This window comes from Falco biarmicus, chromosome 4, assembly GCF_023638135.1.
Source record: "Falco biarmicus isolate bFalBia1 chromosome 4, bFalBia1.pri, whole genome shotgun sequence".
Lineage (NCBI taxonomy): Eukaryota > Metazoa > Chordata > Aves > Falconiformes > Falconidae > Falco > Falco biarmicus.
Window position 1 is genome coordinate 1,559,235 of NC_079291.1, and position 27,985 is coordinate 1,587,219.

General features: G+C 43.2%; 2 protein-coding genes across 2 annotated transcripts; both read left to right on the forward strand.

Annotated features, from left to right (window-relative positions):
• Positions 1-20,481, forward strand: GPNMB (glycoprotein nmb). Its single transcript, XM_056334166.1, has 11 exons — positions 1-167; positions 4,580-4,729; positions 5,446-5,589; positions 7,461-7,640; positions 8,737-8,895; positions 9,353-9,661; positions 10,860-10,982; positions 11,720-11,807; positions 12,708-12,913; positions 15,327-15,414; positions 16,239-20,481. Exons 1-11 carry the CDS (start codon positions 98-100, stop codon positions 16,390-16,392), a joined length of 1,671 nt encoding a protein of 556 aa, XP_056190141.1. The 5' UTR covers positions 1-97; the 3' UTR covers positions 16,393-20,481.
• MALSU1 (mitochondrial assembly of ribosomal large subunit 1) lies at positions 18,578-27,975 on the forward strand. The gene is made up of 6 exons (XM_056338473.1): positions 18,578-18,584; positions 20,219-20,458; positions 20,671-20,910; positions 22,749-22,927; positions 25,899-25,980; positions 27,164-27,975. Exons 1-6 carry the CDS (start codon positions 18,578-18,580, stop codon positions 27,388-27,390), a joined length of 975 nt encoding a protein of 324 aa, XP_056194448.1. The 3' UTR covers positions 27,391-27,975.
• The last annotated feature ends 10 nt before the right edge of the window (positions 27,976-27,985 follow it).

The following is a 27,985-nucleotide window of genomic DNA, read 5'->3' on the forward strand; positions in this document are numbered from 1 at the left end:
TCTCACTTCTCAGCGGGGACCGGAGGAGTTACTGTGTGCAGGCACCGGGCGCTCTGCTCCTCTGCACACGCTGAGCCGACGCAGGGTCTCCAGCACCATGAGCAGTGTTCGCCACCACCTTGGATTCTTGCTCCTGGCTGAAGCGGTGCTGTGTGCTGCTGCCACACGTGAGTGCTTCCTTCACTCTATCTTCTCGCCCTGCCTCCGCAGGTTCAACATCCCAAGCCAGTGTGGTGGAAACGGCTGCTCCTTGCACGTGCAGCACTTGCTGGAGCTGTGCTTGGGAACCGGTAGGCAACAGCTAGCTCCACCTCAGCGTTGGCTGGCTCTGGGTAGGAATGTCGCCTGAGCTGGAGAAATACGCCAAGAGCTGTTCAGTTATCTATTTCCCGTGCTCCACAGATACACAGAGCTGACCGGAGCCAAGCCTTGGTTCATTTCAACAAACTTCTATTTCCCCAGCTCAAGCGTGGCTCAAAAGGCGGATGCAGAATGGACCTCTCCCAGTTTGCTTAGCAGTGGCTGGGAGAGGGCAGGTCGGAGGCAGTGCTCCCTACCGGGACACCCAGACCTGTGGATCCCCAGCCTGAGGGAGCCTAAACAAGGAATTAGATCCTTAAGCCATGGCGGGCAGGCACTGGGATGGTCTTCTGCTTCTTTCTGGGCTCACAGTTTGACTCAAGTCTTAGGCTGACTTCCTGAGCTCAGGGCTGGGAACCCAGAAATAGGGGTTTATGCTGAAATTCCAGAACCTACAATAAGGAAAGTGAACACCTTAAAAGCTGAGGGCCAGCTGAGCATCCATCTAGCCTTGTACCTGTCTCCAATGGGAAACAGTAATGTATAACTGGGCAAGCGTATACTGGTATTTTGCAACTACCAATGAGCACTGCATTCAGAACTGTAAAGCTACAAGTTCTCATTTCTGAGTGGCGATAACTAGTTTAGAGCCCCTCATTCTGTAAGTAAAGTTACATTTAACTATGCTGAATTTCATATAGTTTTATCCTTGAGTCACTGAGTCTCATACAGTCCTCCCCTCTACTACTTTAAGACGCTGTCTTCAGCAGATTAAAGAACTTCAGTGTTTACCTGTTTTCCAGACTATGAACATTTTAAATTATTTCAGTGATTGAGAAAACTGGCCACTTACTCATAACTTTTGGTTCGTATAGCCTAACCAATTATTTATTCATGTGAAATCCTTCATTCTTATCCCACGGTAACTTAGTTCCTTTACGTGCCTTTAGTGAGGGACCTCATCAAATGCCGCCTGGAACTCAAGCAGACGATAACAAGCAGGTCAGCCTTGTTCCCATGCTCTCTGGCTCCCTCAGAGAAACTGGAATATATTTGTGAGGAATGCACTCCTTTTATGGCATATCGAATTAATCCACCATATCTGGTAATTTTGTTCTTCACTGCTGGTTCTATCAGCTTCTTCAATTTCAGCCTCAAACTTTTTGCAGTCCTCCAAATCTTCCCTGGAAGTGTTTTTAAAAACTGTCATCACATTTGCCAACTTTTGTTTCTCGGCCACTGAAGCAGTTGTAAGCAAGATGTTACATGCTATGGTTAATAGCTCATTTATTTCGCTCTTGAATAGCTTCCATATTTTTTGAGCCATCCTAACTAGACAAATTCTTCATTTTGTTGATTTGTTCTATATTTTTTCTGTGCCAACACTTCGAGATAAATTCTCCATCATTGTAGCGGAAAATTCTAGCACAGAAATCTCTTATGTTCCTCCTTTGTGAATGAAAATGTAAATTAATGTATCTGATTTTCATGCTATCCCTTTATCTTCCCTGAATGCTTCTTTTTATCTACATCATCTTTTGGCCCTACAGACTTTCTGGCTAGCTTTTCACTACTTTCGTATTTGGAAAAAAAAAAGAAAAAAAAAAAGGATTAATCAGTAGGTTTTATGGTTTTGCAAGTTGTTCCTCAAACTCTTTTTTGTCCTGCTTTATTATGTTTCTATACGTAACTTTCAAAAGTTTACATTATTTTCTGTCTTATTAGCTTGGCCATAACATCAGCCTCTTTACTTCTAACACACTTTCATCCTCTTCAGCTGGGTCATCTTTTTATTGCTGTTGTTCTACCATCGGCTTTCATCCTCTCCTTCATGGCTAACACACTCTGACAGGAAATGCTGAACTTCTTGTCTTTGCTACATTTTTCACCAAAATGAAAAACAGAATAAGAAAGAAGAAAGTCAATCAGAGTGTAAGATCTTTTCTCCAATGATCACCTCACCAAAACTACTGCAGTAATCAGTTCCTTGGAGTGTAATATTACTCTATTTTGAACTGAATTGCTCCAATTTTGGTTATGACCAACATATGTTCTTGAGTGTTTTTCATTGTTAAAGAAGAAATATATTAAAACTTTTTTTGTTCCTTCAAATTCAGCAACTGAAAATCTTCAGTTCCATGTGCTAGAGAAACTAGGGCTGAAGTATTTGCTCATCTGAAAAAAAGTCTTTGTCTTGTCCTGAAGCTTGTGAAATGTTTTATATTCGATTGAAATAAACAAAGCACATGAGGGAGGCACAGAAATGCCTAAGGAGCTTGTGATTTAAAAGCAGTGACCACAGTTATTACCAAAGCTGGACAAGAAAATTACTTCAGAATTCAAGGATTGTTATTGAAAATTCAAAATTAAAAGCATTTATAAAATTAAAAGTGCTCCAGCTCTTTTTGATGAATGGAACATTGAGGGGGGCGGGGGGGGCAGGGGGGGAACAATGATGGAAATGTTTTGATCTGACAAAATCAAAACATTTTTAGCCATTAAATAATTTTTAGGTAAAATCAAAGAGAATAGGAAAAAGAAATCAAGAAAAATCCCCAGCCACTTACTTTCAAATAAGATGATGCATCAATTTTATGACCTAAAATGTAATTGAACTTGAGAAGCCTTTGTGAAATACTTTTATAGCTGCTAATATGGTTTTTTCCTGAGAAAGGTTTCTGAAGGACATTCCTGAACTCTTCTTCTGACCAAGACTGAAAACAATACAGCATGTCATACAGGCCATTAAGTAAATACCAGTCACGATATTATGCTTTGCTCACATCAAAATATATTAAATCTGCAGGAAAGACACAATTCAAGTGATTCAAGTGAGACTGTGGGGAGTTCCTGTAGGGCAAAAGACCGTGGGAGGATATGTCTCTAAACGCAAAATCTGATCTTTTCGTCAGCCCTTTCAGTCCTCAGCACTGGGGAGAGAGCTGCCCGCATCAATTCAGAGTGACCGTTGAGACGGAACTGTCAGGGGATGTCCTTCCTGCCCAGCAGAAATCTCACTGGGCAATAAAACATCAGTAGGAAGCAGCTCCTGCCTCTTCTTCAGGGCTTTTTCTCTGGTTCTCCCTTGCAGTAAAATTAGGAGTCACATCTCCCTGAAGACAGTGTTTAGACTGGCTATAGCTGCTCTGCACCCTTTCCAAAAGTCGGAGGAATTCCAGCGCAGCCAGTTACGCTACAGTGCGCAGGGCCATTCTTGCCCTTCTAACAGGTCTCTGCGTTTTCCCTGAAGTCATCCAGCTCTTTGTTGGACTTGGGTATAAATCTCAGAAGCATTCAGCATCAGCTCCCTTTAAAATAAAGCCATGAAAAGCAGAAATCCTAACTCCTTGATGCTGTGACAGAATGGCACACCCAGCACTTACCTGATTAACAGGACGGAATTGTTTAAAGCCTCCAGGTTTTCATGGAGCTCTGCTTATAAGCCGACTTACATATTTTCATGGCAACCACATATGGGTTGACGTGTTCCTACAGGTTACTTGGATATTTACTTAGCTTTCCATTATGTGTAATTCGTGACAGAAAAAGGGATCCTAGAAGGCCTGGGAAAAGTTGGAGCCCACCATTTGTAGTAACGTGAGAAGAAAGGGGTTATTAAAGTTATTTAATATCTGAGCCATTTTAACGTAATAGGCATGAAGCTAACATGGTTTTGTTGTTATATTATAAACACATTGAATTTACTATGCAGCTCCGAATTTCCTTTTCTGGAAATACCAGCTTCTGTTACAATTGGTTCCACCCCTCCCACCCAAACCACCAGCCAACTCACCAAAGAAGCTTCACTGGGTCAAAATTAATTCCTGGCATAACTTCCACTAGAGCACAGCTTAAGACACAGGGTGAATTTATCTTGTTAGCCTCAGATAGATTTATTACCAGCCAAGCACAAAGCAGTCAGCAATCAAGCAACCTCTGTACAAGCCGGATTGTTGCAGGGTTAAGTCCATTCATACAAACAATTGCTCTGATATGGTCAAAATGTTGTAAACCCTTGCATTCTTTCTCTGGAAAGCTTGCAATAGTGCAAGCAGAAAAATATCAGGCTGTCAGTTGTGGAACTGTCTTTTTGTTCATTATCGTTGATGTAAGTGTTGATAGCTGTGATGATAAAATTCCGTAACTTTCTACTGGTGAAGAGTTTTCTAATCAGTACGAGAACATACTCATAATAAGAAGGCTGCTCAGCACAAGAGCAATGTCTTTATAGGGTGGTAGGGAAAATGCTATTACATTGCATGCTCATCTTTCTCCCTAGGGTTTCAAGATGTGCTGAGCCATGGAAGTACTTCTCCTGTCACATCCTACAAGAAGCTACAAGGCTGGTCTAGTGATCAAAATAAATGGAATGAAAAGCTTTATCCTTTCTGGGAAGAAGGAGATCCCAGATGGAAGGACTGCTGGAAAGGTGATTGCGCATACGCATTTCAAAGACTCTGAGAAAACTGGCCAGAAAATCCACCTCCCTGAAGAATGCAGGTGCTATAGTGCTTTTTCATAGGGGCAATATCTACTGCTGCTGCAAGGAACAGCAAATTAGGAGATGATTGGCGTTGTTACCAGTCCCAGTACGTTGTCTGACGAAGAAGAACAGCGAGTTGTTACAGTAAAGGCTTTCCCATTACTCAGTCTCAGACATTAATACTTCTTAAGAAGTATCGATGGCCAGGGCTCCAGGACAATCCAGCATTTGAAACAGGCCCTAGAGGACAGGTAGCTTCAGCTGCTACCTCAGTAGGGCATTGTGGGCTCCCAGTTTGACAACTTCAGCTAAGACCTTGTTTATTGTCAGCTGGTCTGAGCTGAGCTCTAAAGGCTGTATCCCTGGGGAGAAACTGAAGTAGCCTCCTTGGGAATATATTGACCCCCATGGGTAAAACCCCCTATACTTGGCTCTAAGAGGGAAATTAATGACACACGTAAGTGACATGGGGGGATATGACGAGTCCCTCCGATTGTTCTGAGCTGGGGTTTTGATAAGACTGCAAGTGACTTAGGAGCAAAAACCCCCTTGGAAACAGAGGAATCAATAAAGCGTTTCTAACGTAAATGGTGCACAGCTAAAGGTAGCTGCTGCTTTGATACATCCTTTTTTGCACTGAAGACCAATTTTATTTTCTACAGGCGGAAGAGTGACAGCGAAATTGGACACTGATAGCCCAGCACTGGTGGGATCCAACATGACCTTTGTTGTGACTCTCCAGTTTCCCAGGTGCCAGAAAGAAGATAATGATGGCAACATAATATATGAGAGGAACTGTACCAAGGGTGGGTAACGGCAATCTCCCTGCACTATACATGTCTGACTCTGGTGCTGGTATGAGCATGTCATGAATCTTTGAAAACATCACAGGTGCGCCCTATGAACAATGGCCATGTTGCTTTTAACTGGTAACTACTGTGGTGCGTTGACCTTGGCTGGGTGCCAGGTGCCCACCAAGCCGCTCCTCAGCCAAACGGGGAGGGGAGAAAATAAGATGGAAAAAACTCCTTGTGGGACAAGATAAAGGCAGTTTAATGAATCAATAGCAATGGCTGTGTGCACGGAAGTGAAGGAAAACAAAAGATGTTATTCTCTACTTCCCATCAGCAGGCGATGATCGGGAAGCAGGGCTTCCGTACGTGTAGCGGTTGCTCCAGAAGACAAAACGTCATCAATAATGGATGACGCCCCTTCCTCCTCCTTTCTCTTAGGTTTTGTATCTGAGCAGACATCATATGGCATGGAATAACCCACCGGTCACTTTGGGGCAGCTGTCCTGGCTATGTCCCCTCCCCAAATCTTGCCCACCCCCAGCCTGTGGGGGAGGTGGGGGGAGGTTGGAGTGACAGCCCTGATGCTGTGTGTGCGCTGCTCAGCAGCAGTCAGAGCACTGGTGTGTTCTCAACACCTTTCCAGCTACCAACACAAGCACAGCACTGTGAGGGCTGCTGTGGGGCTCAGCCAGACCCAACACAACTACACGTGTGTCTGACCTGTGCCACACCAGCTTCTTTCCTCAGATTACTGCAGTATTTTTACTGCTCTGCACCTGATATATATAATGGCCGGGTAATTCAAGATTTGCCTTCACTATAGGATTGCCTTCCCAAAACAGTGATGTTAATCTGGCTTCCTAACAAAACTGTTACTGCTTTTCAGCTCAGTCACAAGGTTGCACAGTCACCTTGTTTCCTTCCAAATCTATAAAGCTGTTGATTTACAAAATTGGTAGAGTTTTGGGTTTTTTTTCAATTAGGAATTGTAGAACTCACAAACCATCATCTGCATCTTGAAAAACCCTCATGAAACAGTAAATCTCACATTCCCACATTTTAGAATTAAAAAAATCCATAAAATAAATAATTCAAAAATCAAGCAATCTTTTCATCAGAGAATCACCTTTTCTTATTTACTGTTACATAGACCAAAAACCCGATCATAATTCAAATAATTCTGCTGGGTCTAGAGTGAAACAGGCTGTTGTACCTTCCTTTCTCTGAATTCGTAAATATTCAACGAATTTTTTTATTGATTGAAGTAATTTTCATTTCAAGACATATCAGCAAATTTTTTGTCAGCCTGAGTTCTACTTCTTGATTGTCTAATGTTTTGTTAACTGCTGATATCCATTCTCTACTTAATATTTGTTGTGCTGCTTGGGGAAGGAAACTGTCTTTTTATTATCCAGAAAGGAACTGAAATTCATGTCTAAGTTATTTAAAGCTGCCATAGAAAACTCTTGTGACAAAACAAAGTCACTTCTTCACAGTGCTTCCATGGTTGCTATTTCTACCTAAAATTTTAGATTTTGCTTGCCAAGTGTTCAGGTAGCCCCATTAACTCCGGTAAAACGGTAGCATCCTGTGAGCCAGCAACAAGTTTTGGGCAAGCAATTTTAAATTGTGTTTGGCCCATGAGACAGTACAAATTTTTAAGCTTCTAAATAAAACAATGTCAAGCTAGAACAATTTGGTGTTTACATTAAAAATCAATCAAAGCACAATCTTAGAAGAAAGGATAGTCAGTCTAAAACTACCCCGCTTAGCCTGTTGTTTAAGTGCAATAACTACTGTAACCTGGGGTGCCTGCCTCCTGTTTCCTGACTGTCTGCACATTTCTCAGTTGACCAAGAACACTGTCCTATTTCTACACTTAGATCCTCCAGCTTCCCAGGATCAGCAAGTCTATGTCTACAACTGGACTGAGTGGATCAACAACTGCAGCTGGGAAAACTGCACAAGCAACCACAGCCATAACGTATTCCCAGATGGGAGACTTTTTCCTCATTATCCTGGCTGGAGGAGAAGGAACTTTGTCTACATGTTTCACACGTTTGGTTAGTACTGCAAGACACCCTTTGTTCTGGCTGATGCTGGAAAGCTTATATTCACCCTGTACACTAATTCATTAGTAGAGTATGTTTTATTAAAAGTCCTTTAAAAAGGATTCCCCACTTTTGAATGGAGATCCCAAATTAATTCCCTGCTTTCCAGAAAGGCCATCAGCTGCTCAGTCTGGAAATCGTGGATTACCATGAGGTTCTCTTTAGATCTACATTCTTCTGTATCTGCATCTGTAGTACCACTGAAGAAAATTAATTTCCTTTCAGTAGTACTCAGGATCCTTTCCTAGGAAAACAGAAGGTCCAAGCAGGTCAGTTGGATGATTTGTTGGCTGCTCACTGCCACTTCAGATTCTTAAATTTAAGAGACCACAGCACTGTATACCTTCAGATCAGTTTAACGGTGCAGCACTTCTTGCCTCTGGGAAGGTGAAAACTGCCACTGCCGGTGTGGTACTGATCTGGCCACAGATGGTAACTCTGAATGTTTCCCACTCCTGAGTATGCGACGGTTGGGGCTATTCCTGCCGTTGGCTACATACTAAATCTTAGTATCCTAGCTTAGCTGGACTAAATCAGTATTGTAATCAGTATCAGCATGAGCAATAATAATAATGTCCCACATTTTATGCAGAGGTAATACTATTTACCTACCTCACCCAGCTGTTACAAAGACAAATAAGCAAAAGTGTACAAAGGGCTCTAGGGTATGAAGCAAGAGGTGTATCTTCTTGCTAAACTGAAAGCATACAAACATAAGACCATTAAAAGACCATCCACTACATTAACATGACAACTTAACGGAATGTAACTGTTTTGGAAAGATGTGGATGCCTTGGCAATTTTTTCTTAGATTAGTGAAATCTAGGACATCTTTCTGACACCTCCAAAACCCATAGAAATAATGGGAGTAAACACGTTGTAAAAGTATTCAGTCCTTAAAAAATAGATGCCAGATAACTGAGAGACAATTCTAAACTATTCATTTTGATTTAGATGATGCAAGATTTACAGAGATACTGCTCCTGTTAAACCAACTTGCAGCTAGGCTGAAGGGGAAAACATATCGTAAGTTCATGTTCTGTTTCAGGTCAGTACTACCAAATAACTGGACGATCTTCAGCAACATTTTCAGTCAACACAGCAAATATCACTCTTGGCAAACACGTGATGGCTGTATCCATTTACAGGAGAGGGCACTCAGCCTACGTTCCAATTGCAAGAGCCAGTGCCATCTACGTTGTAACAGGTGAGCGTGCTGGAATAAACTGTAATAAAATACTGGGGGTATTTGTTGTTTGGGCATTAAAAGAATTCCACACAAGCTCACCTGGTGTGAAAATAAGACATTGGCCTGAGAAAGGTTTTTAATATGATGTGGTAAATTGCCTTGAGTACTGTAATTTACCTTTGTATCTAGCTCAGTTGTGACGCCTCTGCTTTGTAATGAAAAATGATTTACAAGAGGAAATGCAATCTTCCACAGATGCCTGTGGTTCCTCATTCGTTCCCATACTTTTCTGGGTAACTGTTTCCTACTGACATTCACTCCTTAGATCAGTAAACAGAATTAAAGTAGAAACTCGCATTAAAGATATTAATGTCTCACATTCTGACTGTTGTTGTTCAGGGACTTTGGAGTTGTTTGTTCTTTGCAGCCAGGGATGTGTGTTTTATTTATTTACTTTTTTTTTTTCCCCCTCCAGACAAAATTCCAATATTTGTGAGTATGTTCCAAAAACATGACCGCAACATCTCAGACTCCATTTTTATCAAAGACTCACCAATTACATTTGATGTGAAGATTCATGATCCCAGCTACTATCTTAATAATTCTGCCATCTCCTACAAGTGGAACTTTGGAGATGGAAGTGGCTTATTTGTAGCAAGCAGTCCCACTACATCTCACACCTATACTCTGCAAGGCAACTTCACTCTGAATTTAACTGTCCAAGCCATTATACCTGTACCTTGCAGACCAGTAACACCCACTGCACCACTGCCCACCTCAGAAGGTAAGAGTTTATTGAACAGCAGTGATATTAGGAGCCGTGCTAAAACTCCTAAATTCTGATATTTTAAGTTCATATCTTTAGAAGTTTTACTGTCATCAATGAAAGGGCTGAAAGGCTCTGCAAACCTTCTATAAATTGGTTTAGAGACAGAATCGATAAGCGTAAACCCTTCTTTGATTCTATGGTAGGCATCACTTGCACATTTAACACATTACACACCACAGTGACAACTTTATAGAGGTCTTCAGGTGCTCATGCAGTACATATAAATTTGGTTTTATACCCTCTACCACACCATGTTCGGTGGTTTTAGCCTTGCCTACTCAGGGTCATCTTCTGAGGTAAGATGTAAATTTTAAGTGAGAAAGAAGTATTTCAGAACACCCTTATAGCTGGTTCCTTTCTGGTTTGCATTAACTTCCACCCAAAATTAAATGAGATTGGATTGAGCTAGAAAAAAATTGCTCATATTCCAAAATATGGGATTTCCACATGGCATTAACCCAGAATGGCTTTTCCACTTTAAATTTATGCACTACCATATTTCAGAATAACTTTCATTATGTTCAGCATTGGTTTATCATCTCAGAGGGTTTTAAAGTTTGCAAAAGGCCTGCAGCTTCAGCCTAGGTAGTTGTAATACTACTATCATTAAACTGTAAATGTGGCTACATTTTTCAAATTTTGGAATTTTAATACTTGCTTTTACCAAAATGTTGAGTGAAAATGAAAAATGAAAGGGAAGATATAATTTTCACCACTTCCCCTCTTCATTTTTCCACTAGCTGTAACATAGAGCAATGGGAAAATACCTGCTTTATAAAAGAGCATTTTAAACCTTTTATTGGCCTCTGGATTTCTTCTATAATTGATTTGGGAATTTTAAAGAAGTGTTTAATTATACCAAACCTTGCAGTTTTGCTTTTATTTCACAGATATGAGTGACTAGCAAGGTGGCTTTTAGAACGAGGCTACCCAGGCCACTCCAGTGTTCCGCAGCTGGGCATGTGTGTTTTCTTTCAGGCTTATTTCCATGATCCCGTATAGATACAGACATACATGACTGCACAGCTGCAAACCAGAGTCACTAATGACCTATGTGATGAATGCAGCTGAAACATACGGTCGTGTTCAGAATACCTCTGAGCAGAACTTGTTCTAAAGCTGCATATCTATTCTTTCTCCCTCGTCCCAACAGTAACGACTGGAGCATCTTCTGATTCAGACTCCTCTACCGCTGTCGAGTTAATGGAAGATAATCCTGATGGAGGTTGCCATATTTACAGAAATGGATTCTACAGTACTGGTATCTCTGTCGTAGGTAAGGACATGGGTCAACACCTGAAGAGAGGAAGGAGATTAATAATGTACAACAATATATAGCAGAGAGAATGTTCATTTAGGCTCCCTTTTATCAAGCACGGGAGACCCACAAGATCCTTCTCTTGGACATAGCTGACATTTTTAAAGATTAAGGTACAGATGGCTAACTGGCTGACTTGGGTTTCCTTACACACCCTGCCAGGAGCTGGCAGCAAAGGTTCTGGCCCCTTGGTTTCCACCACGAGGCTGGGCCTTGGTCTGGATGCCTGCTGACAGCTGCCTCCGTGCTACACGTGGTGTCTCCAGGCACTTGGGCTGGAAAATGGCTGGTGGGGATGTGCACCATATTTCCACATCATCAGCTTCTGAACCTGCCACACCTGAATGAAGCTGAAGCATACTGGCCTGGGGGGCAGGGGGCAGGGTGGTGTCACATAAGGTTGACTTGACCTTGGCATGCACAGGAGTCACGGGTGGTGGGACAGGCAATTGATTTAGTAAAATAAGTAAATAATAATAATGGAAGAATAAAGCAGAGCAGAAAGGAGCAGCCTCACAGGGAAAGCACTGGAAAATTTCTCAGCTTTCCAACCCTTCAAGAGGAGTGCTAAGGGAGGGAGGAGGTCATGGAAAACAAGACCTGAACTGAACATCAGCCAAACACTTGAGGTTCTGTACACACAGACTTCAGAGCTTGTCATGTGTCCTGCCGTTGACATCTGTTTCCTTTCCCAGAGGGAATCCTTGAGGTAAATATTATTCAGATGACAGAAAGTCAAGCTGAAAACTCACTGGTTGACTTTGTTGTTACCTGCCAAGGGAGGTAAGTGTGTGAATGAAACTGTCAATCTTCCCTCTTTAAAAATAATTGTGCTGGAACGCTGTCTGCACTTAGATGCAGCTGCGTGAACAAAAGTTGGGAGCTGCAGTGTTTCTATTTCTTGACGGAAACTCAAGTTAATGCAAGTCTCATCTGTAAACGACGGCAACAGAGGTTACTGCCAGGCTTGTAGGATTCAGAACAAATGTCAAGCCTCAGTAAAAATAAGAGAACTAGCTCATGGGGAGAAACAATTCTGTATTTCCCTGGCCAAGACAAGATTTCAGCACTTACTGTAAAATGGGAAGCAGTCTACTGAAATTGGAAGAAACCCCTTTCTTTTTGGCCATCATTTTTTGGCACTTAAATGGGTGTGTCCCAGCAATCTCTTGTATAGGGAAACATTGCACTAATATTCTTAGCTCCTAGAACGGTATTAGAGGTGGGAAGACTGAGAAATACAAGAATCATTTTGGTAATGCAAATGGAAAACAATTAACCTCTCTTAGCGTTTACTGTTTTGGCACACGATACTACATATAAGAATCTGCATTCCTTTCCTAATGATGTATATTAAATAAATACTAAAGGTAACGGACTTCATAAGCTGATTTGAGGCAGGTAATTCTGTGATCACCGTAAAATGATAAAATATATGTAAAACAAGCAGTTCATTTTATTGATTGTCTATATGCGTTTTATACAAAATCCACATGTATGAATATATAAAATGTATAGGTATGCTAAAAAAAAAAAGTATTAATAAAACACTCTTGAATCACTGTAGTGCCACTGATTTCAGTAAACAGGCACCAGCATCAAACTGGGGCATCAGTGCAATGTGCCTATGAACTGGGCCAACAGGACTCCACAGATGCAATGTGTTCTCTCTTCCCATCCCAGTCTCCCCACAGATGCCTGCACAGTAGTTTCTGACCCCACGTGCCAGGTGTCCAAGAGCGTGGTATGTGACCCCATCATCGTCACTGATGAATGCTTACTCACCATCAGGAGAGCTTTTGAGGAACCTGGAACATACTGTATAAACATCACCCTGGGGGACGACACAAGTCAAGCCCTTGCCAGCGCGCTGATTTCCGTAAACGGAGGTGAGTCCACGCAGAGCAGATGCAGCTCATCTGTGAATAGCTTCTCCCTGTGGTCATTTCCCTGCAGGGGGAGAAGAGCACAGGAATTTATGTGGGGTTTTTATTATGCCTGGAGGCCTCAGCTTGTGCGAGAGTCCATGCAGACAAACAATTCTTTCCCTGCAGGAATTTTAGATGTTAGAACTCGGTTTGATTTATGTTTACGATCCAATGAGTACAGTAATTATACAAACCCGCAGTGTATTTTTCCACAGAATAACTCTGTTGGGCAAAAAAGCAGGTGGGGGACACGCCAGCCAGCCTACTCGACACATGGGGAAACAGGAGAAACCAAGGGGAATTCAGCTTACTTGAGACAGAATCCAAATCTGCAGCTGAGCTGGCTGCCCTGGGCCCCCTTTGTGGCCCAATGACCTTGACCAGGTTTCTGTTTCTACAGGAGGAAAGGTGAAACAGATTCTGGAAAGATCTTTGTTTGTAACATGCAACAAACATGTAACAAACACGTAACACTGTTTGACTACACGGGCTGCTCAGGGTAACTGTTTCAGATCAGGAAGCTCACCTTTGGTGGGATGAGCATCACTGTCTCTTGCTCACAGTTGTGCAAGCAGACTTCGGCAGAACCGGGCGTTCAGCTCGGCCTCAGTCAGAAGTCTGAACCATCATGCTGTCTCTCTGCTCCCACTCTGTTGCTCTCCTGACTTCCCTCCTATAATGTCCTATGATTCTTCTCAGCTCTTTACTTCCTATCAGCCAAGCAACTGACCCCTTGTGGCCATCTGCCACAGTATTTTTGGCTGATTTTCTTTAATCTAGGTACAAATTCAGATGTACCAAAATCAGTTTGTGAGGGCTAAGGCACAATGCCTGACTTGTAAGTGCGTTCTGTTTCCTAAAGATGAAAATAAGCATGCAGCAGGGTTTTTCAAATCTGTATTTACAGGGGCTAGCTTTAGCCCAGCAAGGCTGGTCTTCCTCAGTTTCCTCCAGAGGGCAAAGCCAAGTTGTACTTCGGGGCTTCCACTGTAATGAAAGCAGAATTAGAATCTAAAAGAGGTTGATGCTTTGAGTCACCCTGGAGCAGCCCATCTAACATTTGCAAACATTTCTCATATGCCACAATTTTCCACTCACTTCAAGAGAAGACAAGTAGTTATAAATTTCTGAAAATCCTATAATTTGGTGCCTGAGTATTTGGTGCCTAAACATCTGGCCCTTGGAATTTGGCAAGACTGTGCCTGGATTAAGTAGGCATTGCACAAAACATCCGCTGTTAACCTGCTTAAACTGCTGTTGAATGGGTTACAGTTCTATGATTTAGGCCCATCCCATCAGTACGTGTTGCTTTGCAAACTAGTCCAGGGACCTACCTTATTCATAAAATAAGGTAAATCCCTACAGTCTTGGCAAAAATATTGTGTCAACTAGGAATGAGGTCAAGCCTTCACAATTGTAACAACAACTGAGGAATATATGAGGCACATGTACCAAGTAAATGGTAAACCCTGATTTGATATCTCAGTTTTTATAGACAGCAATTACAACTTCATAGCTGGAAAGGTAACCCAACACGCACCTCTAAGTTACTTCATTGAATAAACACCGTTGTTAATATGAGGACCCAGAATGTGTCTCAGTGCCAGTAAACTCAATAAAGGTACAGCCTGTAGACTGCAAAATTAAGATATTTAACACATTTTTTTAAAAAATACTTGTAATGCTTTGGCTTCTTCCATCAGATATGGTGCAGTTAGGAGTAGATATGAGTGAAATGGTTAATGGCAAATCAGAGGGCAGAGTTCAGCGGCAGGCAGAGCTCTAAGCTGATTTCCCAGAATAAGCATGTTAAAAAAGCAGAGCCCTCAGACCTCGGGTAAGGCAAACAAGCCTAAGTCCATCAAGCTCTCAGCCACACTCTGCCATCTTAGCGTATGGGACTGCAACGATCAATAACATTTAAGAAACTCCTTTTTTATCCCCTATGCCCCAGCCACCATCCCTAAAAAAAAAAAAAGCTGAAGCGATTCTAACACTGAAGTTCATGAAGAGACTCCCAGTGTAAATGTTTCCCTAGCTTAGCAATTGGCAAGGAGCAAATTAGCCTCACCTCGTGGGATGCCAGCAAGACCCTCCATTCCCTTCCATGCTGGAAGGCAGCCATGTGTCTCAGGAGCATGGTTCATACCAGAAAACTGGCAAAGCCCACTTCACACTCTAGTGGAACTGAGAATTAAACCACTTAGGACGTGAAAGCACCACCTCTTGCCAAAGTCACTGATCTCCAGTGCTTAGCATATTAAGTGTACTTCAATCTGTACAGCAATCAAGCAGAAATGATGTTTTCTGTAGAAAATCTATTTCACTGTAAAACTGAGGCTAACTTTTAATCAAACTACTTTCCGAATTCTAGGATCGTCATCAGGAACAACAGAAGGTGTCTTTATCTTCCTTGGTTTGTTGGCAGTGTTTGCCACCATCGGGGCTTTTGTTCTTTACAAGTAAGTTACTAGTTTCTGGGATTAAAAACAGTACAAGGAACTGTCAAAAATATTCATTCGAATTAACAAACCCAACAACTTAAATTTGTATTAGCTATATTTTTGTTTCTTTTTTATTGTTGTTCACAAATATTCTGGCAAATAGTCAAGAAAATGAGATTACTGGCTTAAGCCACAAAACCATTGGAAAATATGCAAATATTAAAGCATATCAACTTTCATAGAAAATTACATTCTGTGCTCATAAGAACAAATAGTAATGCTGGAAGGCCTGGGAACTGCATGTAAACAGTAAGCAAACTCAAACTGCACGATGTGATTTATACACGCAGTGAAACCTAACAAACAGAAATTTAATTCAGCTCAAACTCTTACAAGAAGTGTTTGCGAATGACCGACAGATCAAGAATTAGTCATCTAAATTCTTCATTAAGTAACTGACAACTTCTTTGGGAGAAAGGTCCTGGACATGCTGGAAAGTAATTAATAGAAGCAGATGTTACTGCATTATTATCTTGGACGTTTCTCATGAAACTTTAAGACTGCACCAAGGCTCCTGAGTCAAGAGTATGCTCAACCTTCCCAGTCAGTGGTGAGAAAGAAACACCTCCACAGAGCAACGGTACTCTGCTAAGCCATGGAGCCTTTCCCATTAACCAGGCCTTAGTCACCACTACTGACCTACGGCTGTTAACCACATGGGACTGAAGAGGGAAGGGGGAGAGTTATAAATACATGATTAATTCTCTTACGTGCTGGTCACATGCTAAATGTAACTGTCATTTAAATGTCTTTCAGCAACTTACTGTGTACATTCCTTGCAGGAGATACAAGCAATACAAGCCTATTGAGAGAAGCACAGGACAAACAGAGAACCAGGAGGGACTAACTGCTTACTTCGGCAACTTCAAAGCAATTTTCTTCCCTAGTAGCACTGAGAGAAATCCTCTGCTGAAAAGCAAACCAGGCATAGTTTAAACCTTTAGTCTAACACTGACTATTAGATTATGTACAGACTCATATCTGAGCTATACTTTATGGGGTTTTCTTGTTGTTATAAAAAAACAGGGAGTAAGGCGAAAGGAAGTACAGATGGGATGGTAACCTTTGGGGGCTTGGTGCAATTAGAAATACTAAAATAGTCTGTTGTAGAAAATAATTAGGTATTTTTGAGCACTTGTTATTCTTGTTTGCAATCTAGGATACACTCTTCTGAACCGCTAACCCCCCCCAACCCCACCCCCCACCCCCCCTTTTATCTGAGTTTTCTTAAATCTAGGATAACTACCTGCAAAACTAAAGAGATTCATAATCTGGAGGGGGGGGGGTGTGGGTTAATTTAAAAAAAAACCAAACAAAACAAACCCCAAACCAACAACTTGTTAATACTTAGTCTTAAACAGACAGCATAGTATAGCTGCTTACTGCCTTAGCAGGATTCATGGCTTTGCTGGAAAGAAAGGCACAGGGGGCAGGCACATGTTGTCTGTGCAATGAAACGTGCCATGGCCCATTCCCAGGCATTGGCGCTGAACCACTGACAGTTACACTGTTCAGGAGGTCCTAGCACAGTCTTGCCCCAGGCAGGCTAGCTCCCCACCAAGCAAACCCCAGATTCTGGGAACCACCGGAGGCACTGTTCCCTACTGGGAGTTTGGCAACAGCCACCCTGTTTTGCGGAGTTCAATAGCATTGAAGCAGCTCATTACATGCCTGTCGGCCTCAGGGCCAGAAAACAGGGCTGGACACATTTAGTTTCCTACTGGACATGACTACCAGCGCACGAGTGTCACTATAAACTAGACCACAAACACCCAAGTAACAAGATGAGGCCCATCTGCTTGGCTCTCCCTGTTGAAACTTTTACTCTGCGTCTCATGTAAAGTCCTTAGCTGCAATTGCTGATGCTGTCTTTGCCTCCTTTGTTTCCGTTTGTCTTGAAACACTGGACTGGCACCACTGCTCCCCAGAGGGCAGATCATGTGTTCCGTGTACGAGAGTCAGCAGAACAGGGGTTCTAGCAGGAACAGGTAACATTCAACTCCCTTTCCCCCTTCTCTTTCCATTCTCTCCTGCTGCAAATATACATCAGCTTCTGCTTGCTCCTCCAACCCTCTCTTTGACCACTTAATGAAATAAATGAAACCCCCAGTATTAACTGGAGCACTATGCTCCAGCTGCTGCTTTTGCGTTATGCAACTTAAAAAGTGTAAACTTCTGCAACCTGAATATGCCTTCACTTGTTCACTCTAGCTGCAATTCTGTGTTAAGAAAATTCACGTTGAGGCCTTTCTCAAGTGATCTGGTCTTCTGGCCGTACATGCTCATCACTCTGCATTGTGGGGTTTCACAGTGCAAGACCAGAAGCAAACTACTGAAGGCTGGATTACTGGATGATGAGAAAAGGAGAGCATCTTATTTGTAGAAGGGAAAAGGTTGCTAAAAAGGTTCACTGAAATGAGAAAACAGACCAAAAATGCTTTAAATCATTTATTTTCCATTACAGCCTTGCTATTAATATTAAAGGTTATAATAAAAATGAAATAACTTTCAATTGGCGGCTGGCCAAATGACCTTACGCAATCCATTTCTAAACACCGGATACTTTGAAGATCTCTATTTCAATATCATTATGTACTGTTTCTTGGAAGACCCCTGATACATACTGTTCTCAGTTCCTGAGGTGATATATAAGCACAAACGTATTTTCCTGGTATCTTAGCAGACCTGTCAAATGCTCGTCATTTGTAATCTGAATCTAGTCGTCACCACCACTTCCCCAGTGTGCACAGACACCTCTAAATGACTTCAGGATATAAAAAAATGCAGATTCAAACATACCTGTGAGATTAGTTCTTTAGTTCTAAAATTTAACAGATTTTTTTTGTTTCAAGGTTCTCCAGTTATTTTCTTTTGTGGCCATTTCAGTTATATTATTAAAAGTGCCATATTTGCCATTGATCCATCTTCCTCATATGTAACATCCTATTGTCTGGGGCATCTAAAACTATTCCCTGATTTAAACAGAAAACACATTTCCTGCAAAAATTACTGCCTGAATGCTACGTCCTCTGTTATCAGTCAAACTGCTGACAGGAAGGACTGTAATTTGTACCTGTTGCTCTAGCCTGGGGCAGGACAGGGGTTTAGTGGAAAATTTAAGATGACCTGTAATGCAGCATGAAAAAATTAAATCTGCCACAGCTATAATGCTCAGGACCAGTGCTGATGCAGGCTACCACTGACCCAGGCTACATGCAGAAAGCGTCTTGCTTCAGCAAAACACTGAATGTTAGTTGCTCAGAGATACCTTAAGCTTTTGCACAGAAAACAGTTTTCAGGCATACTTCCCGAACTTTTTTATCCTTTAACCTAAGTATACAGAATAGCCTGCACTATCTTCCTTTAAATATCACGTCAGAATAATACATTTTAATAATTTGATTTTGCCTTTTCAGCTGTAACTTCTATTTCATATATCTTTACTTTTATACAATGGAATCTAACTGCTGCGCTGACAAATAAACAATTTAATGATTTTAAAGAGTACATTTTCTTTGTCTCAGATACTGTCAGATAAGCAACTTTGATGAGTTGGCTAATTACTGATCAAAGCAGTACCTACCTCCAGAAAACACAGCTGGATTTGCCTTAATCTTAGTTCACTTATGCACATCTGGTACTACCGCTGGTTATCGAGCCATTTTTGCAGCCTCCCTTCAAGTGTACTCAGAGCAATGGCACCACGAACTTGAGATGCAAAGAGACTTTCTTAACAACCAGATGACTGCTGAGGAACCCAGTTTCAGAACAGATCAGGATACAAATGGACTTTATGGCTTTCAAAGACAAGAACAGCTAACAAACAATAGATGTGTGAATGTCAGCAAATATTACATGTTTCAGGCATCCCCTTTGGAGAAATAACATCAAAAGAATGACATGAGACATAAATGTACATCACCTTTAGAAAGAACATCTTTTCAAAGGTCATCAAGAGAAATGGAAACATTAGTTGGGTAACAATTTGTTGCAAATTAAGAAGTTAAGTATTATTTCAAACCACTTGTTTTGTTCCTTTCCCCTTTTCTTCTTGAACAATTTTTATAGCACACAGTTAAGAGACTCATTAGATGCAGCATGTTTTTCCTCACAAAAAGTATTTCTAAGGTGAACCTAAGGCTAAAAACCACCAGTCCCTGAAGGAACTGTAGAGGAATAAACTAAACTTTGCAAGAGACAACCAGACACTGACCTGTTGCTGTTACCGACCACCCCCAGCCTTGCACAGAATAGTCAAATCTCCTTTAAAGCTAAAGCATTTATCACTGCAGGTCTTTACGTTCACACAAATCTGCTTTTGAAGTCTTAGTACCGTTGTTTTACCATCATACTTGGCGAGGGAGGGAAAAGTAGGCCGAAGAGTAATACTTCTATGTTACTGTCAGTGTAAATGGCAACATCTCCGCGGGAAGGGGATGAAGCGAAACAACTTTTACTCACAGTAAATACAAATGCTTGAACTTGTTTAGGTCATAACCTTTTACCCTTGACATATGACCTTTAGGTCATAACCTTTAACCCTGGACAACATTCTCCACTGCAAAACAAACAGCAAGACTACTGCCCTGCGCCCATTAACACTGTGGGAATTAGGTATAAAATACGCTTCCCCAAGAAAACTGTATTTGTTTCAAACCAGCTGCAGCTTTTCAGGCCAAACCATAGGCTTTAAAAGGGAGCACAAGATACGTGACCAGGGTTTGTGTGGCAGTGCCCGCACTCTGCGTCTGCTCCTTCCCAGCGAACCATCACAGCGGAGTGCGGGTCACCGGCCTCCGGGTCCCGTCCCTTCTACCGCCTGGTGGCTCGGACACCGCTCGGCAAACCCTGACGGGGAGCTCCGAACGGGGACGGGGAAGCCGAGGCCGAGCCGCGACGTCCGTCCCGCAAACCCAGCCCCCGCCCCGGGGCTCCGGCAGGGCAGCGGGGGCGCCCCGGGGCTGGGCCGCGCGGGGACTTCAGTCGGAGAGGAGCCGCTCCGGTAGGCGCCCGGCCCCGCGGGCCTCCCCGGGGCCCGGCACACAGCCGCCCGCCACCGGCGCGGCCGGGCACCGCCTACCGCGGACGCGCGGGGCCGGCCCCCGCCGCCGCCTCGGGACGGCCGCTGCGCGCGCGCCCGCCGGCACCGCCCGCCCGCCGGCAGGACGCGCCAGTGAGGTGAGAGGGGCGTGGCCGCCAGTGGCCAATCGCGAGGCGGCGTGCGGGAGGGGCGGGCCGCGGGGGCGGCGGGGCGGCGGCGGGCATGTGGCGGGCGGTGGCGGGGGGGGCGCCGGCTCTGGCGGCCTCTCTCCGCCGCGGCGGGGGGCGCCCTCCTGCCGGAGCCGCGGCCGCCGGGGCTCGGGACTCCCCGTGGGGGCGGCGCGGCGGCGCGGGGCGCGGGAGGCGGCGGAGCCGGGGCGCTGGGGGCGGCGGCGGAGCGGCGCCAGGCGGCAGGTAGGGCCCGGCGAAGGGCGGCCCAGCCGTGGGGGCAGAGCTGCCAGCGTGAGCCGGCGGGGCCTGTCGGAGCGCGACACCGCTCGCGGGCCTTTTGGCTTCCCGCCTGGTCCTTCGCGCTAGTTCTGTCGCGACTGGTAAGGCTGGTCGCTCTCGAGGTGGCCCCGAGGGCGCCGGCCGGCCCGCGGCCTCACAGCGGGTGAGGGAGCGCGTTGTGCGGAGCGGCCCGGCCAGCGAGGCGCCGCGCAAGGCCCGCAAGGCCTGGGGCTCCGCGGGCGCCAGGCGCTGGGCAACGGGGCGCGGCCTGGCGGGCCCGGCACGGCTGTGAGGCGGCGCGCCAAGGAGGCCGCGACCCTCGGGCCCTCGGCTCTGCCCTGCGCGGAGTGTAACGCCTCGGGAGGAAAGCGACTGTTGAGGACACGGGGAGTCGCGCTCCGCAGCTGCGGGAGGATCCTGCGCGACCGAATCGCCCTTATCTCGGCTGAGAGCACAGGCCTCACAGCCGTAACCGTGGTGCTGAACCAGCTTCCTAAGCCGTGCTCTGACGTGGGGAGTCAATGGCTAGTGCAGAACTTCTGTGAGGATACTGGTGCTGAGTTGGAGGCGTTTTTCTCATACACGCTTATTGTAACAGAAAAACGTTTCCCTGTACAGATGCGTGCGCAGAGCTGGTTTGTTGTAGCTGTTCTGCAAATCTTCTCTAGCCTAGATCTGACAATGACGTTCAGCGTGGCAGAATGTGCCTGGGGTTGTTTAGACCATTCGTTCTCTTAAGTAGGCACTAGAGACTTCACATGTGGCTACCAGGCAAATATTTAACTTTTGTAACCGCTGTGTCTGGAGGAGCAGTGGCCACTGCTAATCTTCTGCATGTGTGACCACAGCAAAAGTTGAAAGAGTGCATGAGTCCCTAAGCTCAAAGGCTTTCATTTACAGAGATCTGATCCAATTTCACATCCCCATTCATGCATATAATTATATGTAGCTATTGTTCTTTTGCTTGCCTTTTTCTTTATATTGGTAAATATAAAGCTTGGCTCTGTGCTGATGCTCATTCTGCACTAACGCTCACTTTATAGTGGCAAGCATGCATTGCTGACAGATTCAAATTATGCCGTAAGTATGTACAAGTTGCATCTACCTAATTGTGGGCAATTCAAAATAAACTGATTTCATGGTGCGAACAGAAGGTAGTTGCACTAATTTACTAGTTTCTAAGCTGACTTGCTTAAACTGTTGAAGGACTAAAGTCTTGTCTAGAATACAGTAGTCCTCTGTGGCAGAATAGGCTAGGGAAAAAGTGGCTTTACTGGGTGCAAAGATAAAAAGTACCTTCACGCTGCATCACGTCAGCTCCATTTTCAATATATTGATTTCATCTAAAGATTTTAGAGTGATTTCATCACCATGTATTATCACAGACCTGTTGAAAAGCATTATTCTGAAATACTTTTAATTTTGTCATTTTAATAATGTCTGAAGTACTTAGGTTTCATTGATCATAATTGACAAATATCTGATGATAGCATTGACTCTAAAGTACTAACAACAAGAAATAAGTTAGTTACCTGAAAGAAACTTTGATGTTTGCTGGCTGCTATATCTAGTGGTAGTGTTATTTACCAGAAGAGTGCTTAGTTCTCAACTTTGATGGTTTTAAAAATGATCTTTAAAAATCTGCAGTGCATGTTGCGTTGTCAGTATCAAACCAAACTCCATTGTGAGTGGCTATCTTAGGCAATAATTCAGCTCATTGCCATTTTATGTCATCTTAAGTGGTTGATTTTTGCAATTAAAAAGATAAATTACCACTGCATCATTTTTTCTGTCTGATCCAGATACTGTTCTTCCGAAGTTCAACATTGAATTTGTTGTAGCTCTGCTGAGGCAAGAAAATGCTAAAGACATCTGTGTCATCCAGCTACCTCCAGAAATTAAATACTCCAATTATTTTATAATTGTGAGCGGATCTTCAACACGACACCTCCATGCAATGGCACATTACATGCTGAAAATGGTAAGACAGTTCACGCTGTGCTCTCTGGGTTTTGGAGAACGGTTTTAAATGTTGTGAAAGGAATTCCCCCAGGATTGCATGTATGGGGGTGTACCAGGCAAGATGAAATTAATTATCCTTTGTTTAGTCCTGAATACATCTAGCGACTGACTGTAATTTTTGCGTTTAGCGGTACTACTCAAAATGTAGAGAATATATTTTAAAAACAGACTTCTCTGTATTTAGAACAGTGATAAAATAAGCACAGTTTGGTGGCAAAGATGATGTGAAATGGTGGTGGTGACCTGTGTGTCCACTTTTGTCTTCTGTCCAGCAAGCTTTATAGCTGTTCCCACTCATTCAAAACAGCTTAATCTGACTGTTGCCAAACCCTAATCCCTAAAATTTCCAGGTTCTCGGATGTATTGCAAGACCAGAAAAAAAGATGGCATATTATGAGGCACAGGGGTCCCCTCGCTGGCTTACTAAAATGAACTGCTAATTAATAGTCCCCACACTGTGCCTGTGTAGGAGGAGGGGAGAAGCAGCAGCAGCAGCCATTCTTGCACAGGAGTCTTGCACTGTTTGGCTTTGGCGGAATGTGAGCTTTTCAGTACAAAAATAGACATTGGAGTAAAACTGAATAGGTCCTTAGGGATAAGGACCAGACTGAAGGAGAGAGACATTTTATGGCCAGAAGAGAGCCAGCTGACTGTTAGAAGGCATGGTGTAAGGAATATGCCTAGTCCCCATCTCAACCAACTGTCTATACTCAACCTGCAGTTTGCCTTCTCTTCATGCACTTTCTTTCCCTGCCTGACCCCATTTTTTCTTTGGATCTTAGTTTTACTTTCTTCCTTCCAGTCCCATTGGTTTCAGCTGTGAGACTTGAAGGGAAGGAGTGGGGGAGACGGTCTTGCTTTTCGGTGCCTTTCTGAGCAGCTAAGGCGAGTTTCTTGTGTTCTCTGCAGGAACTGATGCATCTTTACAGGCTACAATTTTGCCTCAAGCTAGAAGTTGTGTTAGTGTGATTGAATGTCCTGTATTTAAGTGCTTAGTATGTACTCTATCACTTGCATAACTTGCTAGTCTGAAATCAACAGGTCTCCATCTCCCTCAGACCAGAAGAGATCAGTGACCACCACCCACCCTGCAAAAACATGCCTGTGCCACAACTGGCTACTCCTGGTGGCTGTAAGAGCAGAGCCTCTGGGGAGACATGGTGTCCTCCTGAGCATCCCGAGAAACCGCGAAGCCTGGCCAAGTACTCAGGAGCGGCTGAGCTTGCCTGGCATTGAAAGTTTTCAGGGCAAAAATAAAGTTGTCGTTTAAGATGTAAAGCAGAGCAGGTGTGCTCAGGAGTGCTGCTAAGCAGCTGGCAAAACGTTACGGTAATACGTGATTTACACTAAGTTGCAGAAGCGCTTGCGTAGCATGAGTCTTCCTGCTTTTCTTCCAGTAGCTTGTAAATGGCAAAGTCCCAACTACTGCTTACCCCTTCCTGTCTGGTTTCACGTGAGAGGAAGAAACTAACACTTGACTTTGTTATAACCTGTTTACCATTACACAGCCCTTAAAGACAAAGCTGAGGGAAACTTGCAGTGGAGATCAGCCTTTCCAGCCTCTGTTACATAGGTGGTGGCAGGGCATGCTGGGCTCTATAGTAATTTAAGCAGACTTTCAGAGAGTCTCTGAAAATCACCTGCTTTTGAGGATATCTCACAAGCTATCTTAAAGAAAGGAAGGTAGAACAGGTTGTGAATTACATTTTGAAAGTTCTCCATTCTGGTTTGCAAACTGGGGCCGCTGTCCAGCAGCTAGCGTTGTGTGGGAAAAACCAGGAACAGTTCCTTTGTAGCAATTGCTTTCCCAGTAAAGGGCTAGCCAGCCGTGCTGTTACAACTACTTGTTTTGTAGTTTGTCTTTTGTGGCAGAAAGGCCTGTTAAGAGCCATGCAGCTTCACTCTTAGTTTCCTTGTGGCCTTGTGCTGAAATAAATGTTGTTTAGTTTGGGTTTTAATTTCAGCTTGAAAAAGGTTTCTGTATTTTTTTGATTGACTGCTTCAAATAGAAATTTGAATAAAGAAGCTCTGTGAAGATGCACTTGACTTCATTTATCATTATTTTTTTTCTATTGATGCTTCTTGTAAAGAAACAAGTGGGTTGTGGCCAGGTCTGAAAGTGACAGTATGAGAGCCTCTAGTTGTCAGATCTCTTTGCTCTGGTGGGTGCTTAGATTCTTTGTGTGCTCGGTGGGGAGAGCCGAGCCTCTCACGCTGGCATCTATGAAAGCCATCCTGTTGCACAGGGAACAAACTACCTTGCCCTAGCTGAGCGTTTGCAGCCATGCTCTGAGCTGCCCCCTCCCCTCTCTCACAGCGGTTCATAGCTTGGGAACCTGTGTGCTGCTTTGCTTTCCCCCCCCTCTTGCAGTGAGTGTTGAGAGCATGCACTGAACAGACAGGAGGCTTCTTGGAATGCCTTCCTTACGGCATGGGTTGAAGCTTGTTTTCTCCCCAACCCCTTCCCTCTGAGACGAGGATAAGCTTAGCATCTCCATTTCTGCATCCTTAACTAACCAACGAAAAACAACAATGAAAGAAACCTTAAAGGAAAATAAAACTTGGTGGTAATGGCAGCTACAGGAAACCGATAACTGAAAGACTATTTTAATGCTAAGCAATTGTATTCAATATTCGTTTTGAGAAAAAATGGACACCTATAAAATTCATGGGTAACTGTATGGGAATTATGAGCATTAGGATTCCAGATCTGATACTAAATCCCACCGAGTACTTTCTGGTGCTGCAAGTGTATACTTATTTTTGTGTGCAGACCCCAGAACCAATATGAAGTAATCTTGCCCATTTAAGATTTAAAACAACTCTAGGCAACTCAAAGTCCAGCTTATCTGTTAAGTTTCCATGCTTTTAAATATATGTATTTAAATATATAAAAGTACTTAGTTTTCTGCCACTGTTTCTTTTCTCAGTACAAGCACCACAAAGAAGAAAGTGATCCTCATACTCAAATTGAAGGGAAAGAGACAGATGACTGGCTGTGCATTGATTTTGGTAAGTGTTTGTGAATCTGAGAAATAGGAAGTTCTGCATGAGCTCTTTGTTCAAGGAAACATCTCACAGTGAACTCTGATTGCCGTGGAGAGTTTACAATATACTCTGCTGTTTTGGAATTCTAGTTACTGCTTGAAGTTGTTACTAAATACATCTTTACTAAAGATCGCTGGCACTGAGAAGAAAGCAATAACTTCAGTGGCTAAAAGAGGTCCTAATAAATTGAAGATAACAGTAGTGGAAAGAGAAAAGCTACTTCAGACAACTTTCTCAGGTGTATATAATCCTTTGTTGGGTGAGTGAGGGCTCTTTGTATGCGGCCTTAGTAGCAAACTGCTGAAAAGACTTCCACCATCCAGATCATACCATGACATGGGGTAAAACCTCAGTCCTAAGAAATTGAGTTTAATTCTTTATTTTACAAGTGTGAAACTCTACACAAACATAAAAGATTTTGCATTCAGAAAGCATTTCTCCTTCACTAGCTAGCTCTAGAATATCACCCTCTAACTTTGTGTTTTGGCTTAAAAGAGAGCACGGGTAGATGAGGAGCGCTGCAGCCAGTGATGTTAAGACTTGGATACTTCACTGTCAATGATTTTGATAGTTATAACTGAAAACAAATTAAAATTTAAAGGCGTAACTAGAAAAAAGTGCATGAGAAGTACACTGGAATTAACATTCCCTAGTATTGTTTGCACAGAATTAATTTCTGTAAGAAAAAACTTATATCAAAGTTTGGACCTGTTTCATTATAAAACCCACCTGGGAAATGTGAGCAACACACCAGAAGAAAATTACTTGGCTATAGCCGAGTATTGTTGGTAATACAGGAAAACTGAAAGTCCATCTGTAATCTAAGGGAGGTGACTCTCAGGTAAAATTTCTTTTGAATGACGTCCTTCTGACTCCTAGAAGTCGTAACTTCCTTGGTCTGGAGTCTTGTGATCGTGAGTATTGTCCCTCTCACTCTCCTGGCTGTAGTCTTAAGAGTCTGTTAAAGGACTGACCAAATCTTAACACTTTCAGGGACTCGAATCAGCAACTTAAAGAGACCTCCATCAGCTGACCCAGTGTATCGAGCCAGAATGGGGGTGGAAGACTTGAACGCTTTTGTGCAGCTGGAAGTGTAGCAGCGCTTTATAGTTCACATTAACGCATTGTGAATTTCTGTTCTGTGCAGGTAGCATAGTGGTGCATTTCATGCTGCCAGAGACACGAGAGGTTTATGAATTGGAGAAGCTATGGACTCTCGGTTCCTACGATGACCAGTTAGCCCAGATGACTCGACAGTTACTGCCAGAAGACTTTATATTTGGATTGACTCCTAACAGCAGTGATCCATCTCGAGACAAGAACTTAATGCAGCTGCTGAGTGGAAAGACAGATGAAAGAAACATAGAACCTTGATTTCTGACTCTGTGGCCACTGCAGCTGATCAGTACAATACAGTATTTATTGGATGTGCCTAGGAAAAGTTCTGAACAATCTACAAAAAGTGGTCATAATCATAGAATCTTTGCTGTTGGAAAAGACCCTTAAGATCAAATCCAACCATAAAAAGTCAAAGAACTCCTCCTATCATAAGGGAGCTTCCTGGGCAAGTCACTGTCTGAAGGGAGTTTGCAGTGAGAAGAGTGGGGCAAAGACACCTACTTACCCTGAAACTCATGCTCAGCCTCTACAGTAATTGTTTTTCTAGTATCTTTGGAAGACTTGCCTGCAGTGGCAGTGCAAAAGAGGCCTGAGTGCTGCAAGGAAAAACTATGTGAAATAGTACAGTTTAGATGAGGCTTCTTGGATTAAGCCATTTGCTTCTGGTCACGATGAAGCAAGTCATGCTCAGAGTTGAAAGAGGAGGTAAAACTGGTGTTACTGAGCACATAAAAGCCAAAAGCAGCATAACGTAAGTGTGTGTTAACAGACAGTAAGTCAGTTTTTCAGCCAAGGCAAATCTCTTTTTAATAAATAAAAAAAAACCCTGAAGAGCTTCAATTCCTTGTCT